The sequence below is a fragment of the Chiloscyllium plagiosum genome, chromosome 5, assembly GCF_004010195.1.
Source record: "Chiloscyllium plagiosum isolate BGI_BamShark_2017 chromosome 5, ASM401019v2, whole genome shotgun sequence".
NCBI classification, from domain to species: domain Eukaryota; kingdom Metazoa; phylum Chordata; class Chondrichthyes; order Orectolobiformes; family Hemiscylliidae; genus Chiloscyllium; species Chiloscyllium plagiosum.
The window spans coordinates 36,822,272-36,842,901 of NC_057714.1; the positions used below are offsets into that span (position 1 = coordinate 36,822,272).

The window sequence follows — 20,630 nt, forward strand, 5'->3', positions numbered from 1 at the left end:
GTGTGTCTGGTATTCAACTCCAAAACACTTTCCATCTTAAAGAAGTATTTCTAGTTGTTTACTTGGAGACAAGGTATATTTCCACTTAGAATGTAATGTGGCTTTTGACACCCTTGCGAAATCTAACCAATGAAGCCATTGCCACTAAAATGAAGGAATGAAAGGGATAAGACAACTAGATGTATCAGGGAGGAAGCAATTGGCATATTGTAAATGTGTGCCCTTCATGAGATTCCCTTCATGATGCCTTGTCTATGATCTCCTAAATGGTCATGTTGAGCCTTTTAGAAGGCACCGGTCTCAAAGAACAAAGTCTCTATGGAGGAGAAGGAGGGATGTGTATAACAAATAATTCAAGATGAACCTTTTATTAATGCATGGGAGGGCAAACTTCAGGTTGTTTCCAATAGCTATTTATCTGACAGCCAAGTACTGAATCCAATGTAATTCCCGCTTCACAAACAATGCTCAAGAAAATAAACCCTTAGAAAGACTTAAAAAAGACAAAAACAACATTATCCTACCTGCAGGCAATGGACGGATGACCATTACTTTTAGAAAATCTGACGATCTTAAAAAGGCAAATGCTCTGCTTGCAGATACTGACACATACCAACAGGTGGCGATATACCCAACACTACAAAACAGAATCATAGGGTCATACAGTCATGGAGATGTACAGCATGGAAACAGACTCTTCGGTCCATTCCTGAAGAAGGGCCTGTGCCCGAAACGTCGAATCTCCTGTTCCCTGGATGCTGCCTGACCTGCTGTGCTGTTCCAGCAATAAAGTTTCATCTTCGGTCCAACCCGTCCATGCCGACCAGATATCCCAAACCAATCTAGTCCCACCAGCCAGCACCCAGCCCATATCCCTCCAAACCCTTCCTCTTCATATACCCATCCAAATGCCTCTTAAATGTTGCAATTGTACTAGCCTCCACCATTTCCTCTGGCAGCTCATTCCATACACATACCACCATCTGTGTGAAAAGGTTGCCCCTTAGGTCTCTTTTATATCTTTCCCCTCTCACCCTAAACCTATGCCCTCTAGTTCTGGACTCCCCCACCCCAGAGAAGAGACTTTGTCTATTTATTCTATCCATGCCCCTCATAATTTCGTAAACCTCTATAAGGTCACCCCTCATCCTCCGACACTCCAGGGAACACAGCCCCAGCCTATTCACTATAGCTCAGATCCTCCAACCCTGGCAACATCCTTGTGAATCTTTCCTGAACCCTTTCAAGTTTTATGACATCATTCCAATAGGAAGGAGACCAGAATTGCACACAATATTCCAACAGTAGCCTAACCACTGTCCTGTACAGCCACATCTTGACCTCCCAGCTCCTGTACTCAATACTCTGACCAATAAAAGAAAGCATACCAAACGCCTTCCTCACTATCCTATCTACCTGCGACTCCACTTTCAAGGAGCTGTGAACCTGCACTCCAAGGTCTCTTTGTTCAGCAACAAAGCTTCTATAGACATAGAAGCAAAAAGGTGCTTCTGCAGCTGTACAGGGCCCTGGTGAGTCCACACCTGGAGTACTGCGTGCAGTTCTGGTCTCCAAATTTGAGGAAAGACATTCTGTCTATTGAGGGAGTGCAGCGTAGGTTCACGAGGTCAATTCCTGGAATGGCGGGATTACCTTCCACTGAAAGACTGAAGCGACTGGGCTTGTATACCCTTGAGTTTAGAAGACTGAGAAGGGATCTGATTGAGACGTATAAGATTATGAAAGGATTGGACACTCTGGAAACAGGAAACATGTTTCCGCTGATGGGTGAGTGCCGAACCAGAGCACACACCATAAAAATACGGGGTAGATCATTTAGGACAGAGATGAGGAGAAACTTCTTCACCCAGAGAGTGGTGGTTGTGTGGAATGCTCTGCCCCAGAGGGCAGTGGAGGCCCAGTCTCTGGATTCATTTAAGAAAGAGTTGGATAGATCTCTCAAAGATAGTGAAACCAAGGGTTATGGAGATAAGGCAGGAAGAGGATACTGATTAGGAATGATCAGCCATGATCATGTTGAATGGCGGTGCAGGCTCGAAGGGCTGAATGGCCTACTCCTGCACCTATTGTCTATTTCTATTGTCACTCCCTAGGACCTTAGCATTGAGTGTATAAGTCCTGCTAAGATTTGCTTTCCCAAAATGCAGCACCTCACATTTATCTGAATTAAACTCCACCTGCCACTTCTTAAAAATTCAAGAGAATTAAACAGGACAGCCTTCCAAAACATGAAACTAGATGGATCCAACATACCACGCTTCTATGGATTGCCAAAAATATACAAACCTGCCCCCCCTCCAGACCCATAGTCTCCCTACCTGTTACACCAACATACAGACTAGCCAAGAAACTCCACCAAAAACGAAAACACCTAATTAAAGATTCATGCCACTCCATTCACTCCACCCAAGAATTCCTGAACACCAAAGATACTAAGATAGAAGAGGACGAAATAATGGTCTCCTTTGATGTTACAGCCCTTTTCACATCAATTACCATCGACCTGGCCAAAGAAACACTGGCATCACTACTAGGAAAACCAGGGCCACAAACACCAGACAGTACCAACTTCATCAACAAAGACAACATCCTCAAGCTAGTGGACCTGTGCCTCACCACCCACTTCACATTCAATAACAAAATCTACCAACAAATCAATGAAACCCCTATGGGATCACCAATATAGGGGCTCATAGATAAAGCAATAATGCAGAGACTTGAACAAGCTGCCCTGCCATCTATCCAGCCAAACTTTGGGTCTGCTACATAGATGACACCTTTGGCATCACAAAACAGAACAAATTAGAGGAAACATACAACACCATCAACAATATCCTGACAGGCATAAAATTCACAAAAGAGGAGGAGAACGACAACAAACTCCCATTCCTAGATGTGACCGTTGAAAGTACAGTTAATGGAGAGCTTCAAATCAACATCTATAGAAAAACAACAAACACAGACCAAATACTTAACTTCAGAAGCAATCATCCCAACACCCACAAACAGAGCTGCATCAAGATATTATTTCAACGAGCTACATCACACTGCACCAAGAACTACAAACAGCAGAAGAAAAGTACAACATTTTCAAGAAAAACAGCTACTCAATAAACACAGAGAAAGTGAGGACTGCAGGTGCTGGAGATCAGAGTCGAGAGTGTGGTGCTGGAAAGCAAAGTAGGTCAGGCAGTGTCCGAGGAGCAGGAGAATCGATGTTTCAGGCATAAATAAGCCCTTCATCAGGAATGAGGTTGTGAGCCAAGGGGGTGGTGAGATAAATGGGATTGGGGAAGGTAACTGGGAGTATGGTAGGTAGATGGAGGTACAGTTAATGGTGATAAGTTGGAGAGGAGGGTGGAGAGGACAGGTGAGAAGGAAGATGGACAGGTAGGACAGGTCATGAGGGTGGTGCCGATTTGGAAGGTTGGAACTCGGATAAGATGAGGGGGGAGGAGAAATGTGGAAACTGGTGAAATCCACAGTGATGCCATAGGGTTGGAGGGTCCCAAGACGGAAGATGAGGCATTCTTCCTCAGACCTGGTGGTTAGGGAGTGGTGATTGAGGAGGCCCAGGACTTGATATAAATAGAAACTGTACATAGAAAGGCAGGACATACCAACAGTGTTTCACCAGAGATTCTCACTGATGATGTTACTTATTCATGCTGACAAAACATCTGAAAACAAACCGTCAAGCTCAGCGAGTTAACTTACATACTTATCATTAACCTGAGCTATAAATCTTCTCAAAAATCGCTAACAAGGCAATATGACAATCAAACATCCCCTTCCTGTTTGTAGTGAAGTCTTGTCTAATCATTAGTCACAAGAGAATAGACAACTTAAGCAAGAGTACTTAACAATAGACAGAACAGGAAATTGTTAGAGACAAATATTTTTTGTGCTCAAATGTTAAACAGGAAGTTAACATTCAGTTTTTTGATAGTGAAGAACTTGAATATTGCACTCAAAAAGACAAATGCAAGATTGCTAAATTTCAAATGATCACAATAATTTATACTACAGGAGGAAGAAGTGCCAATTGGTTGGAAAGATTCTTTATTTCATGCTGCTTCTATCTAGTGGTTCCGTGAGTGGCATTTTCTAATAATAGGCTGTTTCTATCAGTCCAGTGGGATGGACTGTCTATCACACAATGTTACATCTAAATTTTAGTTTTGGTGCAATGCCAGGTACATAGATCCAATATCCCAGTGACTGGCTGATTAAATCATGCAGTTTGTTTCTTTGGCTGATCATAACTGGCAGAGTACAGACTGTAAAATCCCAAAACAAAGTCTACTGTTAGTTGTGATTCCTGATTAAGTAGCACTTGCAGCTGAAAACACTAATGGCCATACTAACAGCCAATTTAAAATAATTGGTCAAACAAAAAACATGATTCATTTTCACTTGCTATAAACAATATGCATTCAGATACAGTGACCTTACCAAGAGGTATATCAAAATATTGCGATTGTTTTGAATTAAGTGAAAACTGGAAACACCAATGGTTCTCCATTGTTTTGTTTTCATCCAATCTGCCCACTTCTATTTAAATTGTTCGGATGACTTGGAATTTGGCTTTTTTGTGTTTGTCTTGAGTGTAAGGTGAAAAGCTTTGACAACAAGTCTCTCTTTTCAGCAATAATCTAACATTGTGTTGCATACCCATGTACTTGTGTGTAATACAACCCCTGTTGATTCAATAAGCTTAGTGATAGCCTACTCAGATCGCTGCCCTCACTGCTGAGGAAACAAATACTGCAGATCAAAGCGGGTCAGGCAGCATCAGAGCTCTAATAAAGAATCATCTAGACTCGAAACATTAGCTTGCTCTCCCTCCATGACCTGGTGTGACTTCCAGCATGTTTTTGTTTTCAGTACAGATTCCAGCATCTGCTGTGATTTGCTGTCACTGCTGAGATGTTCTTGACCAATACCTTCTGGGTTTGAAACTCCTGAGAGCCTAAGATTGCACGTCTGTTAAGTGCAGAGTCAACCATCAGGACACAAGGAGATCAATGAGACAATTAATGCTGAGGTTGAAGTTTGATTGATTTTTATTGAATATGGAATTTATTTGTGCAGATGATTAACAAGAACCCCATCTAGCCATTTCTAATGCATCAAATTCAAGACACCACTAATCTCCAGTGCCTTCTACTACAAATGTTCAGTACAAGATAGAAGGTGAACCACCTCCTGGACTCTGTCTCTCCCTTTGTGTTCTATTCTCTGTCCTCCTGGAAAGAGACACGGAAGAGATGTATAAATATGAAAAATGAAACATGTTGAAAGATTGGTAGAAAGCATTTCTGAGAGTGACTATGAGGTAGAGATGTGGAATCGCACAAAAATGTGGATGAAGCAAGTCTTAGCAGGACTTATACACTTAATGGTAAGGTTCTAGGGAGTGTTGCTGAACAAAGAGACCTTGGAGTGCAGGTTCCTTGAAAGTGGAGTCGCAGGTGGATGGAACGTGAAGAAGGCATTTAATATGCTTTCCTTTATTGGTCAGAGTATTGAGTACAGGAGTTCGGGGGGGGGGGTCATGTTGCGGTGGTACAGGACATTGGTTAGGCCACTGTTGGAATATTGCATGCAATTCTGGTCTCCTTCCTATCAGAAAGCTGTTGTGAAACTTGAAAGGGTTCAGGAAAGATTCACAAGGATGTTGCCAGGGTTTGAGGATCTGAGCTATAGGGAGAGGCTGAATAGGCTGGGGCTGTGTTCCCTGGAGTGTCGGAGGATGAGGGGTGACCTTATAGAGGTTTACAAAATTATGAGGGGCTGGTACAATTGCAACATTTAAGAGGCATCTGGATGGGTATATGAAGAGGAAGGGTTTGGAGAGATATGGGTCGGGTGCTGGCAGATGGGACTAGATTGGTTTGGGATATCTGGTCAGCATGGACAAAGTTCGAGCGAAAGGTCTGTTTCCATGCTGTACATCTCTATGACTTAATGAGTGCCAGTAGTGAACGGGCAGATAGAATGTAAGGACCTGAAAGTGATGGGTGAACCTGATGTTGCTATGAGCAATGATATGTCAGCATAGGCTTGAAAAGGCTGAGTGAGAGGTTGATATAGTAGACACAACGGGATCTAACTGACTCCCTCACTGTGCTGTCCTGCTTAGATCACTGGACTATACTCAGCATTGAATGCTGCTTTTCAAATTGTGGTATCACTCCTCTACTACACACCTCATCCTAAATAACTTCCAGCTATCCTTTCCTGCTCTCACTGACAGACCTCTTCCTCTATGAGTAAGAAATAATATTTTCCTCTGGGCCCTTATGGTCTACCAGCATCAAGCTGAGGAAGGTGATGCTGATATGAAGAATGTTAGGGCTCCATTGGGGTGGCATTGTGGCTCAGTAGTTAGTACAGCTGGTTTACAGCACCAAGGACCCAGGTTCAATGCCAACATTGGGTGACTGTCTGTGTGGAGTTTGCACACTCTCTCTCTGTCTGCATGGGTTTCCTCTGGGCACTTCAGTGTTCACAAATGTGCAGGTTAAGTGATTTGGTCATACTAAATTGCCCCATAGCGATCCATGGTTGTGCAGGCTAGGTAGATTAGCCATGGGAAATGTGGGGTTGCTGGTATAGGGTGGGGGTGCTAGGTATGGTTAGGATGCTTTTTGAAGGGTTGGTTCAGACTTGATGGGCCAAATGGCCTTTTCCTGCAGTGTAGGGATTCTATGATCTATCCATCAGTTCTCATTTTTGTGATGGATGGAAATCACAATATTTTTGGATTTACGTGAGTCAACTGAATTCTGATAAAACACACAAAAGTAGAGAAGTTTCTGTTACAAAGCAACAATGGCTTTCTAGTTGAGAGATAGTTCCAAATCAAAGCTAATTTTCATACAGAAGATAGGAAGTCACTTAATGATTTCCATTTAACATTTGAGGTTTTGAACAAATGAAGGAGCTGACCTAAGCAAGGATGCGCATTTCTTATTCCAGTGTGTGTAAAACTAAGTCACGTTTTGTGACATTAGGTGCATGCAGAATACAATAGATGGTCCCATTGAACCTGTTGAAGACTACCTCTGCGATCCAGAAGAAATGCCATTAGGTTCCAGGCAATGCAAGCTACCATGCCCTGATGATTGTGTTGTGTCTGAATGGACATCCTGGAGCAACTGTCCTCTGGTAAGATGATGGTAACTGGCTGCACTGAATATTGTACCTGCAGAATCCTTTAATCTGTGAACAAACCTGGTTTTATTTTAATTTGCTTGAAGCATGTTAAAGTATTGATATCACTTTTGCTTGCAATGTATTAATTTGTGAAAATAATACAGCACAATCAACTTAAAAAATGAAACAACTCTTGTATGTTGTGTTAACAAAACCCATGAAACTAATTAAGAAGAATAATAATTTATTAAATAATACATTCATAAATCAGGGACTTTGGTGTCAATTTTTACTATGCAAAAATGTAAAATGTCTGATTGCAAATTAGATATTCATTTACGTCTCTTCTGATTTTTATTTCTATTCACTTGTACAACCCACACGTGGACAGATAGCCTGTGTGAAGAGAACTTGCCTTAATCCATGTATAACTGCATTCATGTTTTATTTTAGCCGTGTAATATTAGTACTGTTCGAGAACGATCAGCAGTCCCATTAAGGCAACCAGGAGAAGGGAAACCCTGTCCATCTGAAACTGAGACTGAAGTCTGCCATTTGAACAAGAATTGCTTCCACTTCATGTATAACGTAACAGGTAACTGAGGCTTCCTTCTCAATGGTCTTTAAAAAGATGTTCAATTTTTTTCTGCATAACCTTTAGGGGGGAAAAGTCTTGAACAAAAAGTATGAGGGACATTCCCCTGGGGACAATTCAGTTTATTGAAATGTAATGTTAAAAATGCAGTGTTTAAAATTAATTCCCTATATTTATTTTGTAATCACTTCTGTTAGTTTGTCAGTGACCCGTGGAAGTGAATTAATGGGGCTAATGGCTTTCACCCTGTGCGACACTTGTGTTGAAAGATTGCAAAGTAGCAGGAGAAAAATAGCAAGGGAAGGGAAAAGGAAGACCTAGTTTATAGCATAATTGCTGTCTGTTCCAATGTTTGGGTACATTTTATTCCAGGTTTACTTTCTCCGGACTTACCATAGAGCTTACCAGGAGGGCTGCCAGCCTAAACTCTCCTTTGTGGAACCAGCAAGATGCCTCGCTGCCTGAGCAGCATCTGCAGCTCACTGATAATACATTAATGAGGCTTGGTTCTGGGCAGATCTCAGGCATCCAAAACCTGAGTACACCCTGTGTTTCAGGAGCAAGGACCAAGTAAATGATTTTCTCCAATTCCGACCTGTATGTAGGGGCTGAATACTGAACCCGCTAACAGAAAATCGATGACCTGCAATTCCAGAAATGGCCACTTCAGGGATGATCTAAGAATAATATCCAGAATTTGAGGCATGCCACATACTGTTATAGAATTGATAACTCGCCTTTTTTTTACATTACATTATTACTGTCACTGAAAGGTCTACCAGCTCAGTAAGATAAACACAACATATTTGGAAATAGAAACTGAAACCTCTCGAAATAGGCAGGTCAGGCAGTCTTGGAGGTGAGAGAAACAGAGCTAACATTCTGAGTTGATGAATTTTCATCAGAACTTAGAAAAGTTACACAGATATTGTGCAAGAAATGGATGAGACAAGGACAAAAACAAAATGTGATTGAATGGAACTCAGGAAAGACTGAATGACAGAACAGTTAGCTCCCCCAGGATTATAAAGATGTGGTGATGGTGCAACAAAAACAAAATAAAACAAGAAACAAGAGGTGACCAGAACAAATGCTTTGCAGGACAAAAGCAAAAATGAGAGAAAAATCAAAAATGTAACAAAATGGGGGCAGAGATTACCTTCAGAGATTGTTGATGTGTGTCTAGAAGATTGTAAAGTGGATGACTGAAAGATGAGGTGATACTTTCAATTTTACATTGAGCTTTATTGGAACACTAATCTGAGGACAGAGCTGACAGTGTGAGAGCAAGGTGGAAAATTCAAATAGCAGGGCATTGGAAGATTGGGGTCATGCTTGTAGACTGAACTGTGCTGTTCTGCTAACAATCGCCCAATCTGCATTTTGGTCTCCCCAGTAAAAAGATGAGGTAAAAGGCACTGATCAAAGAAGAGCAGGGGGGGAGGGATTCGCTCTAAGGTTCTGATCAAAATCTGCCTCACAGTCAATATGATAAAGAAACAGGCTTATTATTGCACTGTTAACCACATGTGTAAGTGTTGGCAGAATGTGGATATAAATGTGATGCCAAATCAAACAAATCAGCAAAATGCTGAATGTGGTAGAAATGGCCAGGAATGATCCTTTGAATATGGAGGCTGATCAGATGGACTTTGAGGACAAAGGGAACTTTATCTTTGCTCTCAAAAGGAGAACAAGGGGAGAGGGCAGACATGGTCGAGGGCCTTGTTAACTGGGTTGGATGGAAATCCTCAGTTGGAGCAGAAAGACGGCACCTCAGAATTAATGGTGTAGGAGAATGCATTGTTTGAGCAGATGCTACAGAGAAGGAGGAACCAGTCAAATGGAATTAAATCCTTTAAAAAAAAAGCAAGATGACTTGCTAAGTATTTCTGCCGTTTTCTGCTTTAATTTTGGGCTCTCCAGCATTTACAGTATTTTGCTTTTTGATTGCTGCTTAATTGGACTCCACTCAACAAATCCTTTTATTTACTTGCTTGTTATGTTAAGTATTCTGTGAGACAGCTAATTATCTTCCATTTTATAGATTGGAGCACTTGTCAGCTGAGTGATAAAGCAGTCTGCGGAAATGGAATTAAAACACGAATGCTGGACTGTGTTCGCAGTGATGGGAAGTCAGTTGATCTCAAGTTCTGTGAAGAGGTATGTCACATGTTAATAGACCACTTACTGGAGGAATAGCTTTTTAAAGTAGAATGCTTCATCACCTTATCCATCACTGATAATTTTTCTGAATCACCTCCATGCTATTAAATATTACTTAAACGATCTCTTGTCAATTACTTATGACTTTTTTTTGTCTTCTTCATCAATGGTGGTGGCATGTTGGTTCAGTGGTTAGCACTGCTGCCTCACAGCGCTAGGGACCTGGGTTCAATTCCCGACTTGGACAACTGTCCGTGTGGAGATTGCACACTCTCCCCGTGTCTGCGTGGGTTTCCTCCCACAATCCAGAGATGTGCGGGTTAGGAGAATTGGCCATGCTAAATTGTTCGGGGATGTGTAGATCAGGTGCATTTGTCAGGGGTAAGTGTAGGGTAATTGGGTAGTGGGTGACATACTCTTCAGAGGGTCGGTGTGGACTTGTTAGGCCGAAGGGCCTCTATGAAGGTAACGAAAGATGTGTAAATTGTTAAATCATAATGGAGCTGGTTTTACTAAAATGAGGTTCTGTGGAATTTATTCAAAGCAAGTATCAAATTGACAGATGGGATTAACACCCTTCAAAGCAGGTGGGTATTTAGGAGGGAAAGGGGAGTGCAAAGTGAGGTTAAAATCATTAGAATCTGAAATCTGACCACAACTCACCAGGATTATGTCCGCTTTCAATTTAACTGGAGCAGGTCAGGGTGAAGATAAGCTCTTGAGAGACAAGTCAGTTTTTCAACATGTTAATAAGGCCACTTGCATCACATTTTGACAAACGTTTCAAATTAATGGATGGAGGAAGCATTTTTCGGGATTCAAGATACATGACAGCTGACAGGAGGAGGCAGCAGTAAAGATGTTGTCAAGAAGTTTTAGAGCATTACTTGTGGTGCTTCCTCCCTGCATCTGTCTCGCACAACCCATGTGCCCACCCTATCGCCAGCGAGCCTGCTGACATGAGCAACTCTCCCTGTGTCTCATCTCGCCCACCCAGCTATAATCTCAATACACACCAGTGATGTCCTCCCCAGCACTCGCACCTCCCTATCCCTGGAATCTCCCTTTCCTCTCTGGTGCTTAGATGCAGACTCAATAGCCTCTCAATCATATAAACAGCCGAACAAGAATCTGCTCCACCATTCAATATGATCATGGCTGTTTTAATTTGAATCTGAACTCTGCATCCTTGCATACTGTTTATCATCTTTCATCTCCTTGCTAATCAAAAAGCTATTTACCTCTGCCTAAAAAAAAATTAATGATTCTACATCCACTGCCTTTTGAGGTAGGGAATTTCAGAGATTCTCAATCTCTAAGGGGAGAAAATGCAGTCCTCATCTCTGCCTTAAATGGGTGACCGTTATTTTTAAGCAATGACACCTAGTTCTGGATTCTTGCACAAGAGGAAATCTGGCAAGAAATGAACTAAAAAAGTTAAATTCAGCAGGACTTCCACATTGCAGGTTTTCATGGCTGCAGATGTTTGCAGCATACTAACCCTCTTCTCCCTGAAAATAATGGTATGTTAACTTTTCAATTTGCAGTAGTGGAAACTTTTTTTTGTAGTTCTATTGCATTAAACATAATGAAAAACTATGTTTGTATCTCCTGGAGTTTAGGTGAATCAGATTGAATGTATAAGATCCAGATGCAGCTTAACAGTGCAAGCATATATTTCCTCTTGGGAGGGAATGTGGTACTAGTGGTCATTGTTTAAAAATCAGGGATCATCCACTTGCAATAAACTATTTTTCTGTCTGAGGTTTGTGATTCTTTGAAATCCTTACTGAAATGGTGTTGGAAGTAGAGACTATTTTTAAAGCAGTGGTAGACAGACAGAGCCTTGTTAAGCAAGGAGAGAGAAAGCCTACTGGGGTAGGTTTGAATACAAATTTGAAGTTATAATCAGATCAACCATGATCTTATTAAATGTCAGAGCTAGCTCAAGAGGTTGAATGGCCTATTCCTGCTCCATATTTGTCCATTTGTGCCGATGTAACAAATAAATATTTAGCAAGAATTATTCTAAGGGATTTTTCCTGGATAGTGCTAATACAGAATCCTTCAAAGTATGCTGTGTCTTGATATGAGATATCACATATAAATCTGATTGTCTACATGAAGAGTCAATGTCATGGGTCTCCACATTGGGCAGTTGGGTTGAAATAAGGGTAGTGTGAGGTAATGGGTGACATGGACATTCTTGGAGGCTACTTGGCGACCAGACTGGGCAGAGTAGTTGACAGGTATCTAGCATGGTCTGTGTTGTCAGCCATAACTTTCCCTTCTTCCAAGGTGAAGTGCTACCAGAAAATAGTTGAAAGAACACCTGAAATGAATGCAGTAAGTGACAGTTCAATGGCCAAAGGTACATTTACTTGGTGCCAGTATATTGTAGCAACCAAAACATGAAACTGCTACTTGCAGTGTGCAGCAACATTGGATTTGCGATCATCACATCACCTAATGATGCTTGAGTGTTTTCCTCTATATCCTGCTTGAGTTCTTCCATGAATTATATCTTTTCTAGCATTTATTTGTGAAAAAACTGAATCATGCGATTGTGAGCTCATTGTTTTGTTTGTTGTGCAGTTACAACTTTTTGTAGATCTGCCACTTTCTTGAGCAATGCCTAGCATTCGAGCAGATGTTTCTGTAGCTGTTCCTGCTGAGCCTGATCTGCTTTACCTGTGGGTTCTTCCAGATTTTCCTGGACACTGACAGTATTTCCACTGGATTTATAATAGAGCTTACAATTCAGTCTGCTTACTTTCTTTCTCAGCTCTCCATTCATTATTGTCAGCTGAATAGAGGTATTCCCTAAAGACTCCACTACCTCAGAGATTATATTTTCAGATTTTGATTGAACCTGATCTCGTTGTTCAGTACTGTCCCCTTGAACATTCATTTTACTCTCCACAGCAGAGAGCTGAAATTTTAGCTCATCCATTGTAGCAGACAGTGAAACATTCCCTTATATTTGAACTGTAGCAATTCAAAAAGGCAAGTCACCACCACCTCAAAGATAGCTAGGAATAGGGAAATACATGCTGGCTCAACCGTAATGCACACTTCCCATGAAGGAATAAAAAAAGACATATTCCGATCTGTGTTTCTTGAATAGTCTGCTGCAGTTTCTGTTGAGCCTCTGATTTCCTGGTCAACTCTGTAATGTCATGTTGTATAAAATAATAAAACACATTACAAGTTATAAGTCAACATTACTTTGTGTGCAAATAATATGTAAAGCAGCTTGCTGACCTAATGCAGGTGAACAATATGCAGAATCACAATATTATATACAGCACTAGGGACTCACATTCAATTCTTGCCTCGGAGTTTGCAAATTCTCCCCATGTCTGCGTGGGTTTCTTTCCACAGTCCAAAGATGTGCAGGTTAGGTGGATTGGCCGTGCTAATTGGTCCATACCATCCAGGATGTGCAGGCTAGGTGCATTAACCAAGATAAATGCGGGCATACAGGGATAGGGTAGGAGGATGGGTCTGAGTAGGTAAAAGCAAGGGCTGCAGATGCTGAAAACGAGATTCTAGATTAGAGTGGTGCTGGAAAAGCACAGCAGTTCAGGCAGCATCCGAAGTGCAGGAAAATTGACGTTTCGGGCAAAAGCCCTTCATCAGGAATAGAGGCAGAGTGCCTGTAGGGTGGAGAGATAAATGAGAGGAGGGTGGGGGTGGGGAGAAAGTAGAATAGAGCCTCTATGCTACTTTCTCCCCACCCCCACCCTCCTCTCATTTATCTCTCCACCCTACAGGCACTCTGCCTCTATTCCTGATGAAGGGCTATTGCACAAAACATTGATTTTCCTGCTCCTCGGATGCTGCCTGAGCTGCTGTGCTTTTCCAGCACCACTCTAATCTTGGATGGGTCTGAGTAGGATGCTCTTTGGAGGGTCGATGCAAATTCGGTGGGCTGAATGGCCTCTTTCTGCACTGTAGGGATTCTATTATTGTACAGAACAAGGCAGTGAATGACAAAAAGATTTGAGCCACTCACAACAATTTCCAGAACAAGTCAGTGACTAATCTGGATCAAAACCTGGCTGTAGTATATGAAGATCAGCTAAGTCTGGAAATGCAAATCCAGTTCATGAAAAAAACTTGACAAACAGAATGGCTATAGCAATCAATCACCTCTTCAGTCAAATTCCCCATCATGAGACTTGAACACATCAGCAAATTATCCATATGTTACAGAAACTCATTGGCAAAGTTGCAAATATAAGTAATTAAACTTTATTTTGGAAAGGAGAACAATGTTGTATGTGTACATTGCCTTTAAGAAAATTCATTTTATAGGTTCCATGTGCCATTTGTATAAAAGTTTGCAATTCTGCCTGACCATTACACTGCTATGAGTCTACAAATAGCGCACACAAATCGATTGGTTTCAATAAAGCCTGCTTCATAACTTGTAATGTGTTTTACTATTTCAAATAAACTAACCCATCAAGTTAATCAATTCCTTACAAACAATTGATGATGAGACCATTATCATTAACACGAAAGGTACTTCACAATGCTATTAGGAAGGCAGTACTCGGGTTTCAACCGAGTGACCATGAAGGAGCATCTATATAATTCCAAATCAGAATTGGTGTGACAGGTTTGTAAAGTGCTGACAGAGGATCCTGAGTGTGTTGCTACAATGCATCATGAAGATCATATAACTTGCTGCCAGTGTACATTTGTGGTGGAGGAAATAAATGTTGAAGGTTGTGAGTAGGGTGGCAATCAAAGTGGGCTGCTTCAGTCAAGCTTTTTGAGAGTTGTTGAAACTATATCATTCAGGCAAGGGAAGAGTATCCCATTGCACATGAATTATGCTTTGCCGATGATGAACAGGCGTTGAGGAGGCAGAGGTGAGTTATACACCACAGAATTCCTACCCTCTAATCTGCTCTTGTAGCCATAGTATTTATATGATTGTTCCAATTCGGTCGACAGTGATAGTATTGATAGTAAAGGACTCAGCAATGCTAATGTCACTGTATATCAAGCAATAATATTCAGATTATTATTGGAGATGATCATGGCCTGGCAATCGCATAGTGTCAATGTTACTTGCCACTTGTAAGGCAAAACCTGGACATCGTCCAGATCTTGCTGCATATGAGCAGGCTACTTCAGTTGACAGAGGAGGGTAATGCAGATGCTGGAGATTAGAACAAGATTAGAGTGGTGCGGGAAATTCACAGCTGGTCAGGCAGCATCTGAGGAGCAGGAAAATTGATGTTTCAGGCAAAAGCCCTTCATCAGGAGGGCTTTAGCCTGAAACATCAATTTGCCTGTTCAGGCTACTTCAGTATCTGAGCAGATGCGAATTGTGCTGAATATTTTGCAATCATCAGTGAACATTCCCATTTCTGAGCTTATGGAGGGACACTACTGTAAGAAATTTCTGTAGTGATATTCTGGGAATGAAATGACTGACATCCCACAAACATAACTCTTTTCCGTTCAATGTAAAAGCAAAATAGTTAGTAAGGATTAGTTACAGGAAAATGGTTGTCACTGAAATTGGCTGAATAGATTTTTTTAGATATTTGAACTGAAAAAAACACAAATGTGATGTTCATCCTAACCAAAATAAAAATGCACATAACAAATTCTCATCCTATTAACCATGATGCTGAATACTCGTGCCGGTTAAATCTTCATGAATAGAATGTATGTAACAGAAAGGAAAAGTTCAATTATAGCTTTTTAGCTTAATTTGGAGACATAGTGTAGGATAACAATTAACCAGTTGGTTTGGCATTTTTCCAATTTGTTTTTTTAATAATCATATCGTAAAATGTATTTTGCATCTATTGTACACTTGATGCATTTTATTTTGAATCCTTGAATTACATTAAATCCTCAAAAGATAAATGTTATCAACATTACTAACCTGAGTTTATTACTTGGATGTGAATAACTATATTTGTGTCCCTCTCTGAATAGGTGTGAAAAGAAATAAATTGATAGACACATCAGAGAGGCAAACTACTATTATGCAAGGCTATTTCCTGATCCTAATTAGAATGAAGCTGTTTTAGCAATGTTTTGATTATTTTAATACACATGCACCATCTGAAAGCTCTTGAAGCATTCTATCTAATTGTCTTTGTCACACAGTCTATGAGAAATAATTGAGCATAATAATTGATTTTGTTGTTTATTAATTTTCATTGATCTTCCATTTGTTGCTCATGCATTATATGAGTTAGTACCAGAAATAACCCTGGAGATGGGAGGCTGCTTTAAAGGCAGTGTTTGATAACAAAAAAAGCCAGACATAGGCATTTAGCATAAGTTGATTGCTTGTAATATAAGCATATTGTATATTGTAAGATATCGATGATGAGGCAATACTCCTGTGTCCAAGTACAGTGGTTTATTTGGCCAGAACAATTTTCATAAAATCAGCAAGGTGGGAATATAGGTCAGTGCTACTCAATTTTGTTCCATTTAAATTAATGAAATGAAAATTGAGAGGGTTTTCTTCACACACTGACCAACATACCAACATTGACTGTGCCTAGATCATCATTTTGCAAAAGCAGAAGCACAATACTCTGTTTTATCAAAAAGACATGAATTAAACTAAGGTTTCCTCCCACAGTCCAAAGATGTGCGGGTTAGGTGAATTAGCAATGCTAGATTGCCCATAGCGTTCAGGGATGTGTAGGTTAGGTGCATTAGTCAGGAGTGATAACAGGGTAGGGGAATGGATCTGGGTGGGTTACTCTTTGGAAGGTTTGTGTGGACTTCTTGGGCCAAAGGGCCTGTTTTCACACGGTAGGGATTCTAAGATACTAAGATTCTAAGAAAATAAAATAATTTGTATCTATATAGATGCTTTTCTTTTCAGTTGTTGTACTTGAAAGTTCTGTTCACTTCTGTTAACAGCTGGGTCTAGAGAAATCGTGGCAGATGAATTCATCGTGTGCTGTGGAGTGTCCAGTGAATTGTCAACTCTCTGACTGGTCAGCCTGGTCTGCTTGTTCTCAGTCATGTGGTCTTACAGGTAACCAAGCAGGTGGTAGTTTAACTAGCATTCAGTTACATTCCAGCATGTACAGTAACATGAATCCATGACAACACAAATGACATAGAGATAAATATTTATGTTTGCAATGGCTGCACATTATCACTTTAAAGTAGAGGTGGTGAAATGTGAGTCTTCTGAACTACATTCATATTTAACTTTTATTTTGAAGCACAACATTGTATTTCTAATTAAGGTTAAAAAAAATTCCTATACTACCATTGTGCTTTTATAATGATGACTGTCATGGATTATAGTCCAGTAACTGTAGTCGGATTATCCAGTTAATTGTATGTGATCGATAGGTCTATTAACTTGGTTGAGGCCTACCTCAGAACCTGCTAAAGGCATAAAGAATTTGACCAAAGCAGACACAGTTTCATTGCATTTATATTGCGAAATACATGTAAGTTATGAATGTAACATAAACGGGTCATTCACATTCAATAAATTATTAGTGAAAGAATATTCTGAAACAATTACACAATCCTAACTCATTTTTAGAGAACAGTATTGTGATTGTAATTTGTCATGCTCTCACAGTTTAAAAACTGAACTTACAAGTAAGTGACCTGATAACTTCACCCTAATGTCCATCCCAAGAGATAAAGCTGTTCTTCTTTTAATCAGAAAAGGAAGTGAAGGAAGGAATCTGAAAATGCACTTTATTTAAGTCTTTTTTTTGGTAGGAAAGCATTCTTCTGATTTTCTTTAAAAGAACAATGACACACATATATGTTTCTGGACTTTAATTTTGCTCTTACCTTTTAACAGTATGTTTTACAGAAATAAGTGGTAGGATCAAAACAATTTCTCATCACTAAGTGGATGTGGCATCTGTGCTTCCTTTCTTTAGGAGTAATGACACGCAAGAGAACATTGATTCAGCCATTCCAGGGAGATGGGAGGCCATGTATAATGCAGCTGGAACAGTTCAAACCATGCCTGATCAAACCGTGTTATCGATGGCAATATAGTGAATGGACTCAATGTACAGTTGAGGTATGTAAATTTCCATATTTTTATTTTGTTCAACATCATTAATAAATAATCTCCTTAAAGCATCTCCTTAATAAATAAACCAGAAATATCAGTAAAGCTTTAAATTGGAGAATTAGATGAATCCTCAGCCTGTTTGTTTACAATGGCATCAACCTGGCATTGTGGAAAACTGCTCAGGTATGTCACATCCATAAAAAAGCAACACAAATCTAACCTGGCCAATTAGCAATGACTTCTGGCTACAGTAAGCCCAGAGCATGAACTCGGGGATTTGGTGGGTCTTTGGCTGCAACGGTGGAAGTGCCTGCTGTGGAGGGCTCCTGGCTGTGGTAGGCCTGAAGCCTGGATTTGGGGATTGTTGTCTGTGGCGGTTTTTGGCAGGTCATTGGTTGTAGCTGGTGCATGGAGTGGGGACTCTTGGCTGCAGTAGCCTTAAAATGCAGGGACTCCTCAAGACCCAGGAAACCTTACAGAGGTCTTACGGAAGCTCTGGAGCTGTGTTTGAAGACCCGTTTTACAGAAGCTGAACTCTATTTATGTAATTTCTTTTCAATTTTTTGTAACTCAAAATGGCACCGGATTGTAGCGACAAAACACTTTTCACTATCTTTCTGGTTGTATGTGACAATAAATAACTCATAATAATAATTCTCAACGATCAGCAAAGTAATAGAAGAGGTCACTGGCATTACGACTAATAACTACCTGAGGCCCACCAAAACTACTAAACTCGTGATTTCAAATCAGCCTTGGCACAAACATGGATAAAAGAGTGCTTCATTTCAGAGGCGAGGTGAAAGTAACTGCCTTTAACACCAAGTATGCCATAGGGTGACTATCAAAACTATCTATCCTTCTTACTCTAAGACCTTCAGCATTCACTCCATCCGTCATCAGTGCCCAGTGACACCAGTGTGAACCTTTATAAGGTGCACTGAAGCAACTCATGATGGTTGGTTAGACAGCACCTTCTCAAACTGTGATTTCTCCCACTTAGAATGGCAGTAGGAAACAAGAGGGTGGTGGAGCATTGTTTTTCGGACTGGGAGCCTGTGACCAGCGGTGTTCCGCAGGGGTCAGTACTGGGTGCACTATTGTTTGTCATATATATATAAATGATTTGAATGACAATTTAGGAGCCACGGTTAATAAGTTTGTGGGTAACACCAAAATTGGTGGTATAGTCAACAGTAAAGAAGGTTACTTAAGATTACAAAGAGATCTTGATCAATTGGCTCAGTGGCTGAGCAGTGGCAAATGCATTTGGAAAAATGTGAAGTATTGCATTTTTGTAAAAGAAAAAAGGGCAGGACTTACACAGTTATTGGTAGGGCCCTGGGTAATGTTGTAGAACTGAGAGACGCAGGTGTTCAGGTTCATAATTCTTTCAAAATTACTTCACATGTAGACAGGGTGGTTAAGAAGGCATTCAGCATGCTTGTCTTCACTGCTCTTCACTGCAGTTAGGATGTCATGTTGATGTTGTAGAGGACATTAGTGAGAACTCTTTCTGGAGGCTAGGTACGATTCTGGTTGCCCTGCTTTAGGAAGCATATTATTACCTTGGAAAGGGGTCAAAAAAGATGTTGCTGGGAATGGAAGGTTTGAGTTATAAAGATTGGCTGGATGGGCTGGGATTTCTTTCACTGGACCGCAAGAGATTGAGGTTTATAAAATCACCAGGGGCATAGATAAGGTGAACAGCAAGGGTCTTTCCCAAGGGTGGGGGAGTTCAAATCTAGGGTGTATATTTTTTAAAGTGAGAGGAGAAAGATTTAGAAAGGACATGAGGGACAACTTTTTTACACAGAGAGTTCATATAGAGTCATAGATATACAGCACGGAAACAGACCCTTTGGTGTAACTCGTCCATGCCAACCCGATATCCTAAATAAATCTAGTCTCATTTGCTAGCAATAGGCCTTCTAAACCTTTCCTATTCATATCCCCTTCTTGATGCCTTTCAGATGTTGCAATTGTACCAGCCTCCGCCACTTCCTCTGGCAACTCATTCCATACACACACCACCCTCTACAAGAAAATGTTGTCCTTAGGTCCCTTTTATATCTTTCCCCTCTCACTTTAAACCTATGCCCTCTAGTTTTGGACTCACCCACCTCAGGGAAAAGACCTTGACTATTTAGCATCTCCATGCCCCTCATAATTTTATAAAACTTGATAAGGTCACCCCTCAGTCTCTGATGCTCCTGGGAAAATGACCCCAGTCTTTTCAGCCTCTCCCTATAGCTCAAACCCTCCAACCCTAGCAAGATACTTGTAAATCTTTTCTAAACCCTTCCAAGTTTCACAACATCCTTCATATACCAGGGAGACCAGATTTGCATGCAGTATTCCAGTAGTAGCCTAAGTAATGTCCTGTCCAGCCATAACATGACCTCCCAACTTCTATACTCAAAGCACTGACCAATAAAAACAAGCACACCAAATGCCTTCTTTACTATCCTATCTACTTGTAACTCCATTTTCAAGGAACTATGAACCAGTACTCCAAGGTCTCTTTGTTCAGCAAAACTCCTCAGGACCTTACCATTAAATGTTTAATTCCTACCCTAGTTTGTCTTTCCAAATTGCAGCACCTCACATTTATCTAAATGATACTCCATCTGCCAC

General features: G+C 40.7%; 1 protein-coding gene across 2 annotated transcripts in view; it reads left to right on the top strand.

Annotated features, from left to right (window-relative positions):
* Positions 1-20,630, top strand: part of LOC122549803 (thrombospondin type-1 domain-containing protein 7A-like) — a 589,911-nt gene that overhangs the window by 536,705 nt on the left and 32,576 nt on the right. For both annotated transcript variants that reach the window (XM_043689852.1, XM_043689854.1), the window contains 5 exons: positions 7,041-7,194; positions 7,636-7,777; positions 9,825-9,940; positions 16,859-16,976; positions 17,854-17,999. In XM_043689852.1, coding sequence (XP_043545787.1) covers positions 7,041-7,194; positions 7,636-7,777; positions 9,825-9,940; positions 16,859-16,976; positions 17,854-17,999 — 676 coding nt within the window. The remainder of the gene's footprint in view (positions 1-7,040; positions 7,195-7,635; positions 7,778-9,824; positions 9,941-16,858; positions 16,977-17,853; positions 18,000-20,630) is intronic.